At 41.2% G+C, this 21,544-nt stretch overlaps 2 protein-coding genes across 4 annotated transcripts; both read right to left on the bottom strand.

The window, feature by feature from the left end:
- Positions 1 to 134: 134 nt before the first annotated feature.
- Positions 135 to 17,322, bottom strand: LOC145494656 (uncharacterized). 3 transcript variants are annotated; one of them, XM_081474191.1, is made up of 9 exons: positions 16,331 to 17,322; positions 15,911 to 15,948; positions 12,699 to 15,551; positions 11,604 to 11,837; positions 6,881 to 8,679; positions 6,298 to 6,480; positions 4,135 to 5,602; positions 2,860 to 3,195; positions 135 to 2,251 (listed from the first exon to the last, which is right to left on the bottom strand). In XM_081474191.1, the coding sequence occupies exons 1-9, from the start codon at positions 16,342 to 16,344 to the stop codon at positions 1,974 to 1,976; spliced, it is 7,203 nt and encodes a 2,400-aa protein (XP_081330317.1). In that variant the 5' UTR covers positions 16,345 to 17,322; the 3' UTR covers positions 135 to 1,973. The 3 variants fall into 3 exon arrangements, with proteins under 3 accessions (XP_081330317.1, XP_081330316.1, XP_081330315.1); XM_081474190.1 differs by having other exon boundaries at positions 17,092 to 17,322; XM_081474189.1 differs by having other exon boundaries at positions 15,911 to 16,494.
- A 266-nt stretch (positions 17,323 to 17,588) lies between these two features.
- LOC145494666 (uncharacterized) lies at positions 17,589 to 20,830 on the bottom strand. The gene is made up of 2 exons (XM_081474207.1): positions 18,728 to 20,830; positions 17,589 to 18,093 (listed from the first exon to the last, which is right to left on the bottom strand). Exon 1 carries the CDS (start codon positions 20,707 to 20,709, stop codon positions 19,582 to 19,584), a length of 1,128 nt encoding a protein of 375 aa, XP_081330333.1. The 5' UTR covers positions 20,710 to 20,830; the 3' UTR covers positions 17,589 to 18,093; positions 18,728 to 19,581.
- Positions 20,831 to 21,544: the final 714 nt, after the last annotated feature.

The raw sequence follows: 21,544 nt of genomic DNA, 5'->3' as shown, positions 1-21,544 counted from the left end.
CATTTTTGAATACGGATACTGAAGTCTGATTCCTACTTCTCTATAAGTTAGGATGGTGCTCGACTTGTCTCTTTGAACAGTCACGCAATCTTACTAGAAGCGTTTCCTCGCGATCTGAATGGCTGCAAGGATACTCCTATGGTTCTTTTTTTGCCTTTTTTATTGTTTGTACAAAAATAATTTGCAAACAAATAACTAACATTGATACTAACATACCCATAATATTGTAAGTAAATGCAGTGGAGCGGTTTTCAATATGAGTGTCCTAAATAGGTTTTTCTTAATCTATCATGTATAGCCTATTATGTATAGCCATTATTCGTAAAGCTTTCACATAATTCAGTCTTGCACTGTAAGGTTTGAAACTTTATAATAAACTATTCGCACTGCATAAATTAGCTTAAATTATCGATTTAGATATAAGTCAACAGACCACATAAATAATTTGACATTGTCGACTGCAGCGGCCCAGAGGAAATACCAGTTACAGAGGAATCGGTATTGCCAAAAGAATGTCATCAAATTTCTTCCTCCGATCCGTTTGATCCATGTACAGTGAAACCTGTATTAAGCGGACCCCATAAATACTAAGCGGACACCCTCTATTAGTGGACACCAGCCGAAGTCCCAAAATTTTCTTCCCACATTTACTGTAAAATAAACCTGCATTCAGCGGACACCTCTGTTAAGCGAACGCGGACACCAATATTAAGGCATTTTGTAGCACAAAACCTGCAATAAGCGGACACTTAAGGACTTTTTACTTCTGAAAGCTCCGCTCATACTCCTTTAACATGTTTCAGCGATGTCATTTTAAAGCTAAGTAGGTTTTGTCAGATTAATGCATTGACTGACTGGACATCGTGTTACGGAATAGTCTTTGATCATACACTGTGTTACACTGAGTTACAAAGGGGTAATAATTAACTATTATTGCACAATATATTAGAACCTGCTCAGAGCGGACACCCTGTATATTAAGCGGACACTAGCTAGTGAGGGTCCGAAGGGTGTCCGCCTAATACAGGTTTCACTGTAGCTGACGGGGAAGCGCCGGAAAACATGTGCGAGCGAGTCACAATTGATTTTGGTTTTACCTCTGATTGGATAAAAAATTGGCGCGAGTTTTTTAAGCCAATCGTGTAGCGTAGTGGAGCAAAACTAATTATTTCCCAACACTTGAACGAAAACCGCTCCAACACTAACACTAATCACTACATTCAACAGTCAGCTACAGTACTGATATGATTAAAAATCTCAGAAGACATAATTGTTTTCACTAGTACTTAGCCATTCGTATCAGATGCGTATATATTTATTTGTACCATGCCATAGAAAATACAGCCAATCAGAATACAGGAAAGCCATGGTATACTCGACGGTATTGCATCTAACCTTCCCATCATGAGCCGCGCATGTCACAACGATTATGTTGGCCACTGTATTTTCTATGGCATGGAATAAAATAGTTACGCTCAGCTCATGGTATACCATGCATGGAATATCCCACAAGTCACGTGTATTTTTTTGGTATACACACTCGCCTAAAGGTTTGTGTGTATACCAAGAAAATACAAGTGACTCGTGGGATATACCATGATATACCATGAGAGAGCTTTGCATAACTAGTGCTATGTATAGCTACTGCTTGGCTATCACGAACAATCTTTACAACAACATAATTTACAATTTTTATGCTGAAAATTTTGGTTCTGGTCAGGGACGGCGGAGTGGGGCGGGGGGGCTGTAAAGCCTCCCCACCAATTTCAAGCAAAAAATACATAAAATAATAATTTCACAAATATCTCCAGACCCCCTACAAGTTAGCGCCTCTGGCGCTCGTTGTAAGCCCCCCCCCCCCCGCCCCCCTTCCACCTCCCCAAATTAAAAATGCGCTCCGCCATCTCTGCTGGTTGGTTACAAATTTTGCTATTAGTTATGGTATTATTAGCCCAAGTTTCCATTTCTTTCCATCAGAACGTAATAAGGTACTCTGGGTAGCACTGACTGTCAGAAAATACAACAAAAATTCCCGGGTTTGCTGTGTTGTCCACCACAGAATCGAACAGAATTTCTGGTCGCGAAGGATCCCTTGAGGGAGGTACAACCAACTTGGGGTCACCATGACAATATCGCCCGACCAGGACCCGGGCGAGGTACATATACCTACCGCCACCAGTACCCTGGAGAGTGTACTTCATTGAATAGGAGGCATCTCTGGCGAAATAAACTCCCTTACCCAGGGCGGTGCCTGTGGAAAGGAATTTTGATGAATGATAAGCACGTTGTTGCCTACATGCAATGGATTTACTTAGACTGTTCACAGCTTCTCTATTATTCAACACACAAAAAAGGAAAAATCGAGTGAAGCTATCGCGATCGCGGAGCACGCGGGGGGGGGGGGGGAGGGGGGAGGGAGGCGAGTGATGCGAGCCTAACGAAGAATAGAGAGACCGTAGACAAAAAGTGGAAAAAAGTGGACTTATCTATCTCGGTCCCCACCCCTAGCCCTGTCAAGTCTCTCGTTTCGCGCTGGTGTCCAGTTCTCTCACGATTCTATCCAAGCGTTTAACGATGGAATAACAATACGGGCTGTGAACAAACTACGAACTGTAAACAATCTAGATTTATCCACATTTGTTCTGATTAAACACAATACACTACTTACAACGGTACAACAGGGTGGTATATATTACACGGCCTGTCAGTGATATCAAGCGAACTCTGATTGGTTAATCAAATGCTCAAAGCTATACAGGCTAATATAGCGAGCCTCGTCGTTTTATAAAAGGAATGGGTTATTGCAAAAACTTGAAAGGAGAATATGATCAGCTCTAAAGTTTATTAGTCTCGGCTTACCATGAGCCACCCCTGAAAAATTCCTGTTAAATCCTTGGGAATTGATTTTTTTCACGTTTCCTGACGCTGTCCCGTGAAACAGAAGTCGTTCATTGTTGCCTCCGTTGTCCTTGTCCATCTTTTGCTTCCTCAGCTGATAGGCCTGGTAAAGCAGTGGATTTTGAATCCTCTTTATACTCGTAATGGCTGCAGCGCCTGCTGTCTTTTGAAATTCTTGCAGGACACTCTGGAACTCAGAAGAGTGGGACGCCACTCTTACAGTATGCACGGTAACCTCATTTCCGTTCGGCTGTCTTGGCATTGGCGTCCAGTGACTGGGCAAAGAAATTCCTACGACTAAGCAAACGCTTAAATTAGAAACTGCAACGCCGCTGTCGATAAAAGGCTCCCTTCCGTCTCAGCTCTTAATAAAAACTCAACCCATTTCTAAGCCCCTCTGCTATTCTCATTCTCCGACGCGATATGGATCGTCACACACCCGCTAATTTATGACGCCACCCTTAAAAAAGAACGCCGATTAGACGGTTTCAATCTTTTCGGACCCACATGAAATTTTCCAACACCGCACCGAGCAACAAATAAACAAATAACGTAAGATCCTCCTCCCCTTTAAAAATAAGACCGTCAAAGAGACTTGAATAAAAACTCAGGGCTATAATCACTACTTATATTATTATCGCAATTTTGCGGTATTTGCTAATTTCTAACGTAGCTTCGTATATTGTACTGCCCTAACAATGTCTAAAACACCACCAGCTGCACAAAAAAATTGTTGTCTAGCAACATAATTTAAAATTGGTAAAAACGAACTAGCTGAAACAATTAAATTAACGAATAATTTAAAATTGCCCGTTACGGCAGTATACGACGCGAAAGACGGAAGGTATTGTGCTTTTAAAAACCACATGAAATTGATCCAGAAAATAAAAAAGAAACAAGAAAAACAGATAACGATCGAAATAGAGCGGTTTTCAGTCGAGTGTCGTAAAACCAATACCAAATTAAAGTAATCGCTCAAGCCAATCACAACGGCCATAGACAATACAGAGAGCCAATCTAAACTAAGTAATGACATGTAGCGGACGCAAAGCGCGGGAAAACGAGTGCGAGCAAGTCATGATTGGTTTTGTTCTTACTTCTGATTGGACGAAAAATTAGTGCGAGTATTTTTTTTAAGCCAAACGCAAAGCGTAGTAATTATGTGCAAAACCAATTTCTTTTCGACACTCAAATGAAAACCGCTCTAAAGAAGTGCCTGGTAACAACATGTCTTACCTTCAGACGGGCCCAGTGCCTTGCGGTTGATAGTGATGCGTTCCCCTGACAGACTGCCTATCCCTGTGTTGTTTTTTAAATCCAGTCGAAACTTATCTCCTCGAACATCAACTGTCACGCTCAGACATTGTTTGCTGTACGCCTCCTCGATCTTAGCGTTTTTTGTCGAACTAAAACGCCTGGTTTTGCCATACAGAACATAACACCATTCCACGTGACTGGACAGCAGTTTGGCGTGCTCGCGGGCTCTTGTTCGTTTTAATCTTTCGTTGAGCTCGCGCCAGATCTTCCCGATCACCACTGTTACATCCTTTGCCTCCCCACGAACTTCAATTCGATTCTTCGCAGGTTCGACTTTGAGCTCAACATCTCGCATTTTCGAATTCTGTATCAGAAGGCTGACTTGCTTATCTGACAGCTGACTTACGCATTCGTTTGAAATCACCTGACTAGTACAGGCCTCAGAGAACCCTGTCTTCAAAGAATCTAAAGCGCAGCTTACTGCTATTTCATTCGTGCCAGTGACGAAGATATGGAGAGTCGACTCGCTTCCTGATGACGTCACTGACGACCGCTTTTTCTTATTCTTTTTTCCCAAAACTTTCTTCACTGACTTCGGTTTTGCTGTAGACGCCATCGGCTCGCCTACTGGTGAATCTCGTTTTTGAAACTGCATGACGCGTTGATGCTCTTGGGTGAAGGCGCCGAGCATATCTTGCTGATAAATCACAACTCTGACTCGAGACAAGCTTGAGCAGCTTCCTCTTACATTTCCTAAAGCTTGGAAGGTCAACTGTGCTGAATCAGCCGCAGTCATGTGGTAAGCGCCTGTTCCGATGGCTGGGATTGCTATGGATCTTAAACCTTTCGAGCTAGCGAGGAGGAGACACTTTTCAAGACAGCTCTGGAGATGTTGTTTGTTTGAGGAGTCTGGTACTAGGTGGATGATGTGAAGCGCGGGTAAATTCCCGCCCCTTGTCATAACAGCCGACCCTCCGGGTTGCTGTCCCACTCTCCTGCATTCTTGAATCACTTGCTCTCCGCCAGCCTTGGCCACTGCTTTGCTTAGTTCTCCAGCCCTATACAAGTTCATGTCCTTCCCAATAATGTTGACAATGGCGTCGGCTCTTTCCCTTATAAGGTTACCTTGAACAACCTCTACTTTTCGCCACCACGTCACTTCGCTGGGGTTTGGGATGGTTCCTCCCAAGCGTGCTTGCAAAGAGTTCATCTCCTGCTGAAATGCGGCAATCAGACTTTGATCTCGATCAAAGACAACAAAGCGAATATCCTTCACGCAAGAATGTGGATTACTGCTGCAAAAGTTGATCACTTCGTCTAACATGATTCTCGACGCCTCATTCTGAGGAAATTGTAAATTTCCAGTTCCAATTACAGGAAAAGCGATGGAGCTTCCTTTGAGTTCAACAACCTTGCACAGAGACTTCCGGACGATGTTCCTCAGTGTCTAGAATCAAGCAAAATAAAGACGTTAATAACAAGTACATTGTAATAAAAGTCTATCTGGAAAATAAGACGGTGACATCTGTCGGTCTGCAGTATAACTGGGCTATAACCAAGCTATACTTCTAAGCCTACGGTCGAGAAAACGCTGAAACCTTCGGAGTGACAAAAACTTTATTTACATGCAACTAAAGCAATTGCAATTTTTTAAATACAATATTTATTTGAAAAACACTTAATTTTTAGCAAAACAATGAATTGACATTAATTGCGACAATTAACCACTGTAAAAGGTCTATTCAAACGGCAATATGCCCCATTAGAATCTCGCTTTTAAAATCCAGATTGGTAGCGAGGCCCGACGAACACAACAGACAAAGCTATAAGTAAAAATAGAACTGTAACCAGGATAAGACATATTGGAATAAAAACGTTCTCTGGTTAAAAATATATTAAAAACATAAGCTTTCGGCTATCAATCTATACCGTTTCTATTCCAATAAAGCTATAAGTGTCGTTTCATTTTGAAAACTTTAGGCCTCGCTATCGAGCGACGTTTTAAAAATAATGTAAGTAGCCTGTAGCAAGAAAACTTGCCCACGTTTTCTATGAGTTATGGTCAGGTTGCACGTCGTTGACAACATGGGCTATAGTGGATTAACTGAGAAATGGAAACACAGTTTTTTAATGTATACGAACCCCTTCTCCAACCCCTCCTTTCCACTCTGAACAACGTGTATGGATCACGTGTTGACATGGCAATTTGAATCCAGTGGAAACTCGAATCTCCCCGGCTGGTGGCGCCACTGCTAGCATTCCTGGACCAGCGGAACGCTTTACTGCATTAGCGCATGCTCCTTGAGAACTTACCACTGTATGAACCTAAAAGTTAACAAGAATAGAATGATGTCAATTACAGGATACATGATCTTACAAAACAACATTGGAGCCTATTGCCATGCACTGGTAATTGGATTTTAGCTACTTGCTAGTCATTTTGATGGAATCGTGTAAGATTTCAAATGCACTCAATCGACGTCCCGCTAAATCTAATGCCCGGCTAGGATTGGGTTCTACGTATGTGCACTAAAACTACCCGGATCTCTGAGCCTTACGTCATGCCCTCTGCATGGGATTTTTTGGGTCCAGTCTGAGGCGTTTGAGCAGGGAACTAGTTACTAGTCACTTGGGCTCAGAAGCCACCAGTAAATTGTGTTGAAAAAATCATTTACACTAACGTACCATCGTTTATGTAATCTTAATCACATCTACCTACACTTACCTGTTCATGTGCAATGTTCCCAGTTTTCCATGAGATAGTGTGCCCTTGCGTTGTCACGGAAAATGAAGCCGCATGATTCGATGGGGGTGTCCTAGACTTGTCCTCGACACAGATAATCTCATCATCTTCGCTGTCCGTAGAGTCTGACTCAGCAAATGCTGCCGCTCTTGTTGGCCGCTCTTGTTTGATGTTCAGGAAGATTCTCTCCACTCGAACTACACATTTCTGATCTTTTTCAACTTTTTCCACAAGATCGCCTGCCTTGCCGCTCGAAAAGAATGTGCGAAGCCCCGGCTGCTTTAGTTTCATTTCCTTGGTCACTATCCCATGAACGAGTGTATTTACAGTTTGCCTAGCAAGTGCTAAGCCTCCCTGGTGGCCTGATATGACAAACTTCTTGGCATCTGCTCCATCGAGAATTTTAACATCAAATTTATCTAGTCTCTTTTCTATTGCTGTTAAATCGTCTTTCCGGCATTTCCTTATATACGTCCTTGCGTCTTTTGACGGGCAGGGAAGTTCTTCTGTCAGTTCCTCCGCGGCATTGTCTTTGAGGAAAGAGTTCAACCGTTTCACTGAAGTAATGACATCTCTTGAGAAGCCACCGACCGACATCTTGCCTGTATCATCTCTCTGGATTGCCACCTTGCCATTTTGAACGATCTCGTCACAAATCTGATTCCATTCAGGCGTTGTTGTTAAAAGGAGATCTCTCTCTTCAATTTCTACCATCGTTTCTGCTGTCAAACTGCTGATAAGATTGGATGCCTTTTTTGCATGGTCAGGTGAAATGCCCAACAACTTGGCAGCTACGCAGTGTGGGTTGGCCTCGTCATTCTCCTGGAGTACAAGTACAGCTTCTATCTGGTTTGCCGCCATTTCGGTTTCTACAGCTTGCAATCCCTCAACTGTACTTAGCACCTTCAAGATACTTTCAGGCATATGCAATTCTTTTTCTGTCATTTTACCTTCCAGTACTTGGTATCGATTTTTGGCACATATCAACTCCTCCTGAGGTCCTTCAAGGTAGATTTCCCTACTCTCAGCATCAAACTCCACCGTCAATTCCTTGAATTCATCTTGAAGGGTTTGTACGAAGTTTATTTTTCTCAGCAACGTAACTTCTTCCTCTGGGATGCTCGTTATTTTTTCCACCCGATAGCTCTTTTTCTTCTCCAGACGGTACATTTCCACCAGTTTTTCCTGGAGTATTTCATCGTAGAATTTCATCTTGGATTTCAGTGACACAATCCTCAAGTAGAACGTTGAATCATGGGTGATGCTTCTAACGAGTGGAGGATCATCCCCTGGGCAACTGAGAACAGCAGACATGGAACCCGCTTGCAGATTGTTCCTTAGGTCATCTTCTATTCGGACATCCCACTTCATAAACTTGTCGAGAAACGACTGCACGATACCTATGCATAGAGACTGACAAGAATCATCATTTAGTCTTTCAGTGCACCTGATAAGAGCATGTCTGCTTCCCGGATTCCAATCTATCACACCTCCTTCATCCTTCAGCAATGTCGTCAACTGATCTAGCTGGGATGATTCGTAGACAAACTCCATTATATCGGGATCTACAGCCAAATGAATTTGCCGCTGTATTTCTTTCTGCATTGACTGCTGGGTTACTTGCTTTCTGTCAAACTTGCCGTGAGTAGGGAAAGAACTCGGTAGATTTACTGGGTCGCTGTTGAAGTCTTCAAGAAACTCGTGGAAAACTGACACTGTCAATTGTCGGCCATCCAAAACGTGTGGGTGCTCTTCCTGCCTTTCTAAGACCCTTTTCATATCTAAAAAAGTAATTTAAGAAAATTAGGTTTTGGATTAATAAGTGGAAGACGCTGTGTCCAATAGGTAACGGGACGGACTCTGGAACAAGAGGAGATAGCTTCTCAGCCAGAGGTATAAAAAGGGGTAGTCAACAGTTTTAAGGGACGTTACTTAGTTATAGTTCCCTTCGCATCCTGAAGCTCATATAAAGGCTGCAAAAATTTTAAGGGAATCTTGATAAAAATTCTGGGCGGGGGCAAAATCTCCGATGGCTAGGAGCTCTTCCAATGGGAGTAGGGACACTCTAAATGGCTTTATGCAATAGAACCGGGATAAGCCTGGCCCTGAAAAATTAAAGTCATCTGTGCGGTTGCGAGGACAGTTAGCTTTGACAAAGTGATAAGGAATATCCCTTAATTACTGTGCTGAATCAAAAAAAAAAAAAAAAAAAAAAAAAAAAATATATATATATATATATATATATATATATATATATATATATATATATAAAACGGTTATAAAATGCCTCAAGCCAACCTAGAATGCCACTGCGTCAGGAGGATCAATGAAGATTCACAGTCCAAGCCTCACCGCAAAAATGAATTTAAAAACGTTTGATAAAGCAAGGACGGACAACTTCTGACGGTAAAAAAAGTTAAAAAGTTAAAAGTTTAATAGAAAAACGTTTCGGTCTTAGACCTTCATCAGTTACAAGAGAAAAAGAACGAAAACTAAGTTTAAATATGGTTACAGTGTGGGAGATTACGTAACGAAATGAAAAATACAATATTGTGCTATTAATACATCGTGATTAATACAATACAGGAAGAAAATGCAAAACGAGAAATACAATGCTGTACTATAAATTGCGTCATACAGGGTGATAATTAATAGACCAAACGAAAAGAATACAATACTGTGCATAAATTACATTATAGAGCGTGATAATTGCAGAACTAGGTTAAATTCAACCTAAAAACTAAAAGAGTTAAAATAGATAAAACGGACTCTTGCAATGCGGTAAATATAACGGGAAAAATAGTTTGCAAAGATAAGCAGTTGAAAAAAAAAAAAAAAAAGAAACCTACGTTTACGCTGGACAAGGTTAATAACAAAATCCCAAATCGAGGCCTTTGGAGCATTAAAGGGTTGACAAACAACAAAATCCCTGGAGGGGCCCTTAAACAATAAGCTGTAATAAGATCCCAGGCAGGGCCTTTGAGCATACCTAACACCCAAAAAGCTGACAAAATCCAAGGAAGGGCCTTTGAACTGCCTTATGGCGCGAACGCATATTTACACAAGAGAAAGTTAATTATAACAAATTCTGTTTTTGGAGTGAAATTCTTTTCTTTTATTTAAGCCATGGGGAGCCAAAGAGAACAGTTGAGCACTCCAATAAGCCTCTTTCGTAATTAAAAACCTATCGATCTCGTCTGAGTCATTAGGGGCCTGCACCTGATCAATGCATTGGAATTCAAAATCATCCAAGGGGTGTGGAATTTTATTGAAATGTACTGCTACCTCACAAGTGGTTTTGTTTGTGAGCATAGCAGACTTGTGGTTACGAAACCTAACCCGAAAATCGGTGGTAGTTGATCCTATGTACTGTAAACGACATTTCTTGCAGGAAACTAAATAGATCACGTTTTTAGAATCACAAGAAAGCCTTGAATGAATGGTGTATTTTCTGCCCGTTTTAAAACTTAGAAATGATTTAGATTCAACAAAGAAATTTCGACAGAGATCGCATCTATTTCTTTCACATTTAAAGCAGCCATTGTTTGGCTGAATTGTTTGTCCCTCATCGGCGGTTTTAAAACGAGATGGTGCTAATAATTCTTTCAGGTTTTTTGTTCTACGAAAAGATGGTATGATAGAGCCTTGAGGGAAAAGTTCTTTCAATTTAGGGTTGGATTGCAAAATCAACAAATGCTTTCTAATTATGCTACTCAAACGGTTATAAAATGCCCCAAGCCAACAAAGAATGCCACTGCGTCAGGAGGATCAATGAAGATTCACAGTCCAAGCCTCACCGCAAAAATGAATTTAAAAACGTTTGATAAAGCAAGGACGGACAACTTCTGACGGTAAAAAAAGTTAAAAAGTTAATGCTCCAAAGGCCTCGATTTGGGATTTTGTTATTAACCTTGTCCAGCGTAAACGTAGGTTTCTTTTTTTTTTTTTCAACTGCTTATCTTTGCAAACTATTTTTCCCGTTATATTTACCGCATTGCAAGAGTCCGTTTTATCTATTTTAACTCTTTTAGTTTTTAGGTTGAATTTAACCTAGTTCTGCAATTATCACGCTCTATAATGTAATTTATGCACAGTATTGTATTCTTTTCGTTTGGTCTATTAATTATCACCCTGTATGACGCAATTTATAGTACAGCATTGTATTTCTCGTTTTGCATTTTCTTCCTGTATTGTATTAATCACGATGTATTAATAGCACAATATTGTATTTTTCATTTCGTTACGTAATCTCCCACACTGTAACGGTATTTAAACTTAGTTTTCGTCCTTTTTCTCTTGTAACTGATGAAGGTCTAAGACCGAAACGTTTTTCTATTAAACTTTTAACTTTTTAACTTTTTTTACCGTCAGAAGTTGTCCGTCCTTGCTTTATCAAACGTTATATATATATATATATATATATATATATATATATATATATATATATATATATATATATAGTATATATATGATGTACTGTATATATGATATACAGTATGATGCTTGTATATCGTTTCCAGGTTTAAAATTAGCAATCAAAGAAGTTATAAAGTTGTGGTTACGAATTAATGTGTATATAGCTTGATAGTCTGTCACTGGTCACTGTACAAGAGCAGACGGCACGTTTCACATAATAAACGTTCGCAGGCATAGCCAAGTTTACTTCAGAGTTTCGTTATCAAATCGTAAACTTTTCACGCTTTACCTTTGGTGTCGTTAAAAACAACAACAGCTTGCCCACTCTTGCTTGTAAAATGAACTTTTTCCACTGCCCCGCCTTGACTGCGAGGACTCTCGAAGTACAACCTCACAAGGTCCTCAGAGGCGCTGGGGGAGAAGCCGCTGACCAGTATACTTGTAGGGGCAGGTTTAGTTTCAATCGTAACTGTGCTTTTGTCCAACGTTCTCTTCTTACATTTCTCTTTCATCTTTGCAATAGCTGTATGACAAGCAGAATATTATGACCATAAATGTCTATTTTTCTCATACGAACTGGTAAAATATAGCTGAACACGTGTGGCTAAAGGAGTGACGCGCCGCCGGGGGCTTATGTGCTGGGTCATTTAAAATTTTCAACGGATAGTTCATTTAAAATAAGTTATGACGCTGTTTGATGTTTATTGCGTTCACGAAGTGTAACGCAATCCTAATCCAGTCTGTTTTAGGACGGATTTGTTCGCCGATTTGGCCCCTACAGCAATGGCAAATTACGTCATGCGTGATGCACGCAGTCACGGATTCGAGGCAAGTGTTCGAAGCCCTCGTCTTCAAGTGAATATTTTGTCGGTTGGTCCAAAACATTTTTCTCAAGCAATATTTATCGCAAGTGTTGGCGATCTGAAATTGAATTTTGAGTTTCGCAAATACTTAAATAGAATGTCTCACCTGGAAAACATTTTGTCCAGTACAAGTTAAAACTTTATTAAAAACATTTTTACGGGTCGCTGCTGCGGGATATAATTTATTCATCGCTAGTTCAACTTCACATGCATATCGTTATCTGTCATTCGAACCAACTTTGTCGACCACATTTGCAAAATACACGCGTGAACGAACTACTCTAATCTTTGATTACCACTAGTTTAATTTTAATTGCACAATGTTATACACGGATAACTCTCAAAACACTGACACAGTTACCTCAAATTAGTTGAGTCCGTCTTGCATTGTCTTCACCTACCATTTTGTAAATTGGGAGGGGAAGTGGTAGAGAAGGCCCTACAAGATCTGTTAGGGGGCTCTTAGTTATATTTCAACCCAATAAAATGATATCAATAATAATAAGATTGTATTCACAAACCTTGTGCTTGTGTTGATATGGTAACTAAAGCGTTCCCTTGCTTCATCATGGTGATGTCTTTGACCTCTCCGCCACTTACCACCTCAATAAAGTTGAGCAATCCGTCTTTTGTAGTTCTCTCGCTCAGTCCACTGACCATGAGAACATGTTCATCCAACGTAGCCTTTGCACACGACTGTGTCTCAAGATCATTCTCAGTCTTTCTGCGACTCAACTGGCATTTCGGAAGACTTCTGCTCTTTCTGTTTCTGTCCTCGTTAAATGCTCCTTTTGACGTTTTAAAATCGCCTTGACCGTTTCCTTCATCTGTTAGTGGCAAGAGTGGTCCTGGTAATGCAACTGGTGACTGAGGGTTGTGTGCAGAAAAATGACAGAGGTTAATGCTTTCTTTTTGGGATTTCTTGGTGTTGTCCACAAGAACTCCAGGGTAATCTAAGTAGTTGTCATCCTCATACCCTTCGACCCAGTAGTCTTCTTCTTCTTCTTCTTCTTCTTCTTCTTCTTCCTCCTCCTCCTCCTCCTCCTCTTCATCTTCTTTATCAACATCGTCATCATCATCTTCTTCTTCTTCTTCTTCTTCTTCTTCTTCTTCTTCTTCTCCTTCTTCATTCCAACAGTTTATTACTTTTCCATAACCTTCCCAGTAATTAAAGTAGTCGTCGTAAGCATCACCACCATTTGCATCCACTCTTTCTTCAAAGGAATGAATCACGCCATCACCACTTGCATATTCCTCTACAAAGCTGTCAGAAGCCACTTCACTATAATCGGTGTCATAGAAACTGGTCTCACTTAGATAAAACGCTTCTTCACTAGTGACTTCAGCAAGGCAGGCAGCCATAACGTGTCTACTAGGATGTGTACCATCGACAAGTCCACTTCCGTTATCAATTCCGTCAAAAGCATCTTGACTATCAGTATACCAAATGCCACCACTGTTATTGCCACAAGCACCACCAGTATCATCACCAGCTTCACTAGTAGTAGTATTACTGTCATCTTCAATACGGTAACAAACATCTTTACCATCAGCATGTCTAACGTTACTGCTGACTTCACCACTGTCACAATCATCTTCATAAACAAATTCGATCCCACCACTCACATCACCACGGTGTCCAAACGCGCCTTTATCATCTGGAGCTCCAATCCTACTACCCCCATGACCACCACGGTCACAAGCATTGCTATCATCAGCAGACCCATCTCTACTACTGGCATGGCCAACACGGTCATCAACATCTTTACCATCGGCATAACCAATGGTACCACTGGTTTGGCCAACATGGGCGCAAACAGCCTTGCTATCACCAAGTCCAACGCTTCCAATGGCATGGAAAACACAGTCAAAAGGAGATTTACCATTAGCAGATCTAATGCTACCTTTATCGTGGTCATCTCGATAACAAGCCTTTTTACCATCACTAGGTCCAATGCTAATGTTGTCATGGCCAACTCGGTCACAAGTCTTTCTACCATCAGTAGGTCCAAAGCCACTTTTGTCATGGTTAACTCGATCACAAGTCTTTTTACCATCAGCAGGTCCAAAGCCAATTTTGTCATGGCCAACTCGGTCACAAGCCGTTTTACCTTCAGTAGGTCTAATGCCAATGTTGCCATGGCCAACTCGGTCACAAGCCTTTTTACCATCAGAAGGTCCAATGCCACTTTTTTCATGGCCAACTCGGTCACAAGTCTTTTTACCATCAGTAGGTCCAATGCCAGTTTTGTCATGGTCTACTCGATGAAAAGTCTTTTTACCATCAGAGGGTCCAAAGCCACTTTTGTCGTGGTCAACGCGATCACAAGTCATTTTACTGTCAGCAGGTCCAATACTAATTTTGTCATAGTCAACTCGGTCACAAGTCGTTTCACCATGAGTAGGTCCAATGCCAATTTTGTCACGGTCAACTCGGTCACAAGTCTTTTTACCATGAGTAGGTCTAAACCAACTTTTGTCATGGTCAACTCGATCACAAGTCATTTTACCATCAGTTGGTCCAAAGCCACTTTTGTCATGGTCAACTCGGTCACAAGTCTTTTGACCACCGGTAGGTCCAATGCCAATTTTGTCATGGTCAACTCGATGAAACGTCTTTTTACCATCATTAGATCCAATGCAAATTTTGGCATGGTCAAGTCGGTCACAAGTCATTTTACCATCCGCAGGTCCAATGCCAATGTTTTCATGGTTAACTTGGTCAAAAGCCTTTCTACCATCAGTAGGTCCAGTTCCACTTTTGTCATGGCTAACTCGGTTAGAAATATTTCTTGAATCAGAAGGTCCAATGCCACTTTTGTCATGGCCACCTCCGTCACAAGCGTTTTTACCATCAACAGTTTCAAGGCTACCACCGACTTTGCCACCATGGTCACTATGAGCAAGTCCAGTTCCACCACTAACATCGCCTCCTTGGTTAGAAGTACTTTTCTCCTCAGCAAGTACAATGTTGCTACTGCCATGGCTAAAACGGTCACATGCAACTGAGCCATTTACAGGTCCAATTGCACCATCGATTTGATGAACGGCGTATTTAGATTCTGCTGAGTTAGTAGAGAAAGAAATGATTACTTCGCTTTCTGTAATGATATCTCCCTTTTCACCATCCATAAAAATCTCAGTTATTGCATTGGAGTCGCCTACATTGTCCACTTCCAGGCTTTTAGTCACAGAACAACTGGCACTATTTTTGACTTCATGAACTTGAGCACCGTCCTGTAACACGTTCTTTTCCAATTTCTCGCCGATGTCTACTTCCACATCATCTTGATTCTTACTTGACTGGTAAGATTTCAAATTCTTCTTTTTTTGATCCAAAGGCGTGTTTCTATTCTGCCTCTGGATGGCTTTACCTGCAAAGAAAGGAACAACGAGTTACTCAACTTTGCTGTCCTTCTTTTAATTGAAACTTTGTTTGTCCCTTCTTGGATTCATGTTATTTTAATTTGGGTAATATACACTTTAACTTAGGTAAATAAACCACATCACTAAACGCACGTTCAATGTGCATTCAAATTAAAAATAATTTTGAATCTTCTTTAGTCAAAAATAATTAAATTTCCTTAAATAACTTCACTGATAAGTGTCTATTATATTTAGAACCGCTTCGTTACTAGGGGACACTTCATAAACAGAGGCAAGCTTTCCCTGACAAGCGCATCCTTGCCTTTCATCCCTTAAATTTTTAATGCAAGATTAGAAATGAACTTACCTTCCTCATTAGGCAATGAATGGTAACTATTTCCTTTACTGCATGAAAACGGAAAACAACAACACATTAGCATATAAACGCACGATAGCCGGCAAGACGAATCGTTCATTCATCAAACCAATCAAAATTAATCGATTGATTCAAAAGAACATTTCCGAAACTGGGAAGTATTAATACTTATTCATTGGATTATCGAGGTTATCAAAGTATCTAACCGAACCCAAAGTACAAACTCTCTCGCTGAATGATCATGAATTCGTTTTCGATTTCGTCCGAGTTGAGGGCACTTATAGGGAGAAGTACTTTGTCAGGGGTAAACAGTAGCACGTTGCTGTCTAGCCTTGTAGAGTCAATATATATATACCCAAGTTACATGATTTTATTTTGAAACTGAGGCCAGCATCACAATGCTATACTCACTTAAGAAAAATCATTGATGGCAATGAGTTTCTCCATTCGTATCAGGTCATGATCCATTTCCGGCTTCCATGACTCACGAAGAACCCAGCTGTATTGGCATGTTCCTGACGATGTTTGCGGTGTTATGGATTGTTTTGTTCGGTCTTGTGAAGTTTTGCTCTCTATAATCTACAGCGTTAAGGTTATAAGCTTGCATGGTTGTATTTCTTTCCAAATTAATCAGACCCCGAATATTCATTGAGGGAGGACAATTTCAATGTGCATGAATCAGCCAGGCGCGTGAAAGGTTTAGGTGCTGCGTGCGGTTCCGCGGCTAAAACATTCAAACCAAAATTTTGACAATATAAAGCAGAACTCTTTTCAGCCCTGTTGGCAAGGTCTGTGAAAGGTGAAATGAGAGTTAGAATCTTACGGCCATAGAAGCGGCCGACAAGACATTGTAAACGTCGCCATAGTGTTGTGAATTTGCATCACTGACCTCTGCATCATCGGTACCACGGTACTACGGTACTTTAATGAACTACAACATTGCTGAGTTTACAAACGATTACTATTGTTTTAGTCGATATCCTGTATCGTACATATATATACATCCATCTCATGCGAGATTGATGTTAAGTATATAAAATGCATAACAAAATTTAGATTTTGCCGTTTGTCCGAATCGTCGTATTGAAACCTCTAAATCAAATCCCCTATAACTGAAACAGCTTCGTAGATTAACTGAGCAGAGAATAAACCAGTCATATAATCGATCTTACCTGCTGTCAGCTCCCATGAAACTGACCAGAAGTAGCTAAGGTCTATAGATCCGTTGTTTAGTCGTTTCTTGCTTCACTTCCGCCGCAGAGTCTGTATGATGACGGTCCAGATCTCTCCGTCATTTTCGCTTTCGTAACCCACTCCGGGAAAGTCCCATGCATCTTTATTATTTGAGTCCCTACTAGGGGAGGGAGAGTCCCAGCTCTCGAGAATTGAATCGAATTGAAAACAAATGGAAAAAGAACGTCGTTTGTTTAGCTTTCATTTCATATGTTGTCATCGTTTTTTTGTTTTTTTGTTTTTTGTTTTTTGTTTTTGCTCATGTCGCTCTTTGTCCTCCTTCTGAATCATGTCCCCAGAAAGACATCCGGATTTCCAAGAATTCCAGTCAAGTGGCATACTGCGCTCTTTCGCTCATTCGCAACATGTGCATATTTTCAGTGAATATTTTCAGTGAATATTTTTAGTCATCATCAACGAACTCAAAAGCCAGAGTTAAATAATTGAATACTGATTATGCTAATTTTCCTACATGCTATTGACTCCCATCAGGCGCGTGAAACAAAGCAGCTTTTGTTGAGTTATTTCAGTTGGACTGTGCGGGGGAAGTCCCTCTTTTATTGCATTTCTGAGAAAAAAAACTCACGCTTTCTCAGAATTTCTAGTTACGGCCAGAGAGTCAAGGAAACTCGGGTTGTTTACCATTTACCCCAAAATTCCGGAAATTTCGATCAGAATGTAAATAATGAAACAATTTTGCCTCGAAAGACCGGGAAATTTCCGAAATAAACGGGACGTCTTAAAAGGTAGTCCAAAATTTCCATCGAAATATCCAGATGGAAAATGTGCTTGCCATTTGCGAATCTTCACCAATTCCACCCGCCATCTTGGAATTATGACCAGATCGAACCTGGGTTCTCTCGGTAAATTGCGGGTTGTGCGGACAGAGCTTACTACCAGAGAGTTTTGCTTACCATTTGCACAAACCGTTGACGAACCTCCTCGTAAATGGTAAACAACATCGATCTCTGTTATGAGCAGCAGGTGTCTTGTTTTAAGCTGCCAAGTCTTATTTCAGTCGCTGAAAAGATAATATTACAGCGGCTGGAGTTTTTGGTGAGCTTACCCACTCTTGCTAAATGTAAAATCTGTTTTCGGTCGGTTGCCAGCGATCCAGAAAACTGGCTTCCACGAGTCACAGTGGCCGCATAAACCGGGATTCAATTATTACAGTCGCACTATGTACCTACTGTTCGGCCTTCGCATAAATACGCCAAGTTTAGTCGTCCATACCGAGTGTTTCCGAACAGTTCTAGACCTAACGGCACGTGTTTTGTTATATCCAAACTATCTTTCGGTTTTCCGTGAGCGTCACAAGCTCTCATAAACAAGCACTCACAGTCAGATGTCCTCGATGAACTGCACCTGCAGTGGACTGTCCCGTAACCCGAAACAGAAGGTGCTTGGACAGTGCTAAGGAAAAAATCAGGCCTGTTAATCTGGCTATGACTACACTGACTTGAGAGGCTACGCAGACGGATTCCGGATCTAAGCCTGCCTCGTCATGCGTGCGCAAAATAAAGCCCAAAATAACCTGCCGATTCGCCTTTACTTTCTTGTATTCAAATGTATAACTGAATGATGCAGAATTTTTAATGGCGAAAAGCCGAACAACAAGCATAATACTGAAAGTGAAAAGGTCGGAAGTACTTAACCTAACTCAAAACCTTACTCAGAACGTCTTAAATTGTTTTTTTCCCTTCTAACATAAAGGTTAAAGTTTTCCTAAAAGCTGCCATGAAAACAAAAAGGTAAACAAAGGAGAGATTGCAACATTTGTCATCCGAATTCTGTTATGTATCTTTAGGGCATAAGAAAACCTCTATTAGCTTACATGTACGTCACCTGGCTGCGTGGGTCATTTTCTGAGAAAATGTTTGTAAAACACCTCCCCAAAACCACAGAACACCGCGGTCGTGATTTCATATATTTCAATTAAACGAAGAACCCTGTCGAGCTAAAACTATGTAAAACACCAAGTTCTTAGAGGAAAATTATGGCTGATGAAACTTTAACTCCACAAGGATAAACAAGACAAATAAATCTTTGGTCATTAATTAATTCACCATGAGTTGCCAAGCGACAGCTCAAGTGCAAACCAAACATTTGTGACTAAAAAGCTGCACCAAAATTGTCATGTAGATCAGGTTCTCTCAGAACAACATCAAATAAACACGCCAGGTAATAAAGCTAGACAATCATACGTGGTTTCTGTTGTTATATCAGCATCGATATCAATGTTATATATCAGTGTCTATGGCTAGAGTTCGCTATTCCTCCTACTTAGGCAAATACTCGTTACAAAACAAATGAATGTATCGACTCCAAATGTAATTGATGAACGGCTTGAAAAGAAGTACGTAAGTAATCAAGTTTATATGACCGACCGTAGGAATCCCCAGAAAGTAACGTGAAATAATTTCTCAGGCCTAGGGCAACGAGATGAAGTTTTTCGCCTTGTTACATTCTTTGGAGTTCGGAAACAAGTATATCTCAGATATTTTTCTTATTTTTACTTTTAGCATCCTTTCCAAAAACTCAACGTCTACTCCGTTGGCTGGCAGCTTCCCAGGGACGTTCTCCCTCCAGAAGGCCGTACTCCTAACACCCCCGTGCCACGTCTTTCCTCCGTCTTTTGTAAACTCAAAGGTACAGCAGGCAGCTGTCCACATCTCTGCAGGAACGTTCACCCGGTAATTGGTGTCATCCTGATAGACACTGAATCCATTTTTGCCAAAGTATCTCGTTTTCGAAGGACCCAATTTCGTAGAAGGAATCGCACCAACAACGATAAACATTTGAACGTTTTGATTGCCCTTCTTTGCACAATTGTTTCTACCCCAGTTCACGAGTCTCCCTTCAGCGTTTTGCCACGAGACGGAGTTGAAATCCCCAAACTGAGGGACCGCATTGGTGTAAACAAAAGTTGCTTTTTTTATGCTTTGGTCTCCCACGCCGTACTGCGAGGCAACCAAGTGACCTCTATGCATTTTTGTTTTTAAGTCGTTCGATCCCGCACCAGTACAAACCTTATACGGCGGGCGGATCAAGTTCTTCGCTCTGTACCAATCTTCGTCAACCATTTCCTTGTCACTTCTCGTTTTGTAACAAATCTTTCGTTTTAAAGCATCATCGTAGTCTTCGTTCGATTGCTGAAAATATTTGTCTAACCCACTCTTGCTAAGGATGAATTTTTGGCCACTTGGTCGGTGGCCAGGCGCTCCAGAAAGCTGGCTTCCACGAATCACAGTGGCCGCAAATAACGGTATTCGATTATTACAGTCGTACAGTATACCTACTGCGTGGTCTTCGCATAGATACGCCAAGTTCCGTTCAGCCAAAGGATTGTTAATATTTCCGAACAGTGTCAGACCAAATGGCACGTGTTTCGTTATATCCAAGCCATCTTTCTGTTTTCCGTGAGCGTCACAAGCTCCCAGAAACAAGCACTCACATCCGGATATTCCCGATGAATTGCACCTGTAATGCCCCGTAACCTGCAACAAAAGGTGCTTGGACAGAGCTAAGGCAAAAAACAGGCCTGTGAATCTGGTCATGACTACGCGGAATGTAAAGGCTAGGTAGACAGATTCCTGATGTAAACCTGCCTAAACATGCTCCGGGGATTGCGTACTATACCCACAATGGAGCCAAAACTAACACGCCGCCACACCTTTACTTCCTAGTGTTCAGCCGTAAAGCCGTAAAGTGACGCGGAAATTTTAATGGTGAAGAGCTGAACAACAAGCGCAGTACTAGAAATGAAAGGGTCAGAAGTACTAAACCTAACTCAAAACCTAACTCAGTACGTCTTCGATTTTTTTCCTATAAACACGACGATTTAGGAATTCCTTAAAGCTGCCAAGAAAAACGTGATTAAACAAAGGAGGGATTTCCGTCTCCGCTCATCACTTCCAAAGTGTGTAGTTCATTTTCTGAGAAAGACGTGTAAAAAAAACATCACCCCAAATGACCACAGGCACAGAATTCCAACTATGAGAGGCGGCGCGTATTGTCACATTGTCACGCTATGCTGTCAGTTCATTCCGTGTCAATCACGCGATCGGGTTTTTGCGAGATAGTTCCTGTGCATGTCGCTCTTTCAAAATTCCCCAGAAAGACATCCGGTTTCCCAAGAATTCCAGGCAAGTGGGATATTGGGCTGTTTCGGTCACTAGCTCCATGTGAATATTTTTAGTCATCATCAACAGACTCAAAAGCCAGCTGAAAAGCCAGCGCACCAGTGGACTCGGAGTTAAGGAATAGAATACTAATGATGTTAAATTTCCCCGGGAGGGGGGCACTGCCATATATGGGCTATATAGGTATGTGCCGCTGTGAAGGGTAGGGTTTTCAAGCAGTTTACTCAAGGATGGGGTAAATAAATCAGAG

This window comes from Orbicella franksi, chromosome 8 (genome assembly GCF_964199315.1).
Source record: "Orbicella franksi chromosome 8, jaOrbFran1.1, whole genome shotgun sequence".
In the NCBI taxonomy this organism is placed as follows: domain Eukaryota; kingdom Metazoa; phylum Cnidaria; class Anthozoa; order Scleractinia; family Merulinidae; genus Orbicella; species Orbicella franksi.
This window is presented reverse-complemented; position numbering and strand designations above follow the sequence as displayed.

Excerpts from the sequence above, each read along its gene's own strand:
- LOC145494666 (XM_081474207.1), bottom strand. The coding sequence starts at position 20,709 with ATGACCAGATTCACAGGCCTGTTTTTTGCCTTAGCTCTGTCCAAGCAC.
- LOC145494656 (XM_081474189.1), bottom strand. The coding sequence starts at position 16,019 with ATGAACGATTCGTCTTGCCGGCTATCGTGCGTTTATATGCTAATGTGT. Across the intron at positions 5,603-6,297 it reads AAGGAGGGGTTGGAGAAGGG|ACACTGAGGAACATCGTCCG; the intron begins GTTCGTATACAT and ends GCTTGATTCTAG. Across the intron at positions 3,196-4,134 it reads GGCACTGGGCCCGTCTGAAG|TCGTAGGAATTTCTTTGCCC; the intron begins GTAAGACATGTT and ends GCGTTTGCTTAG.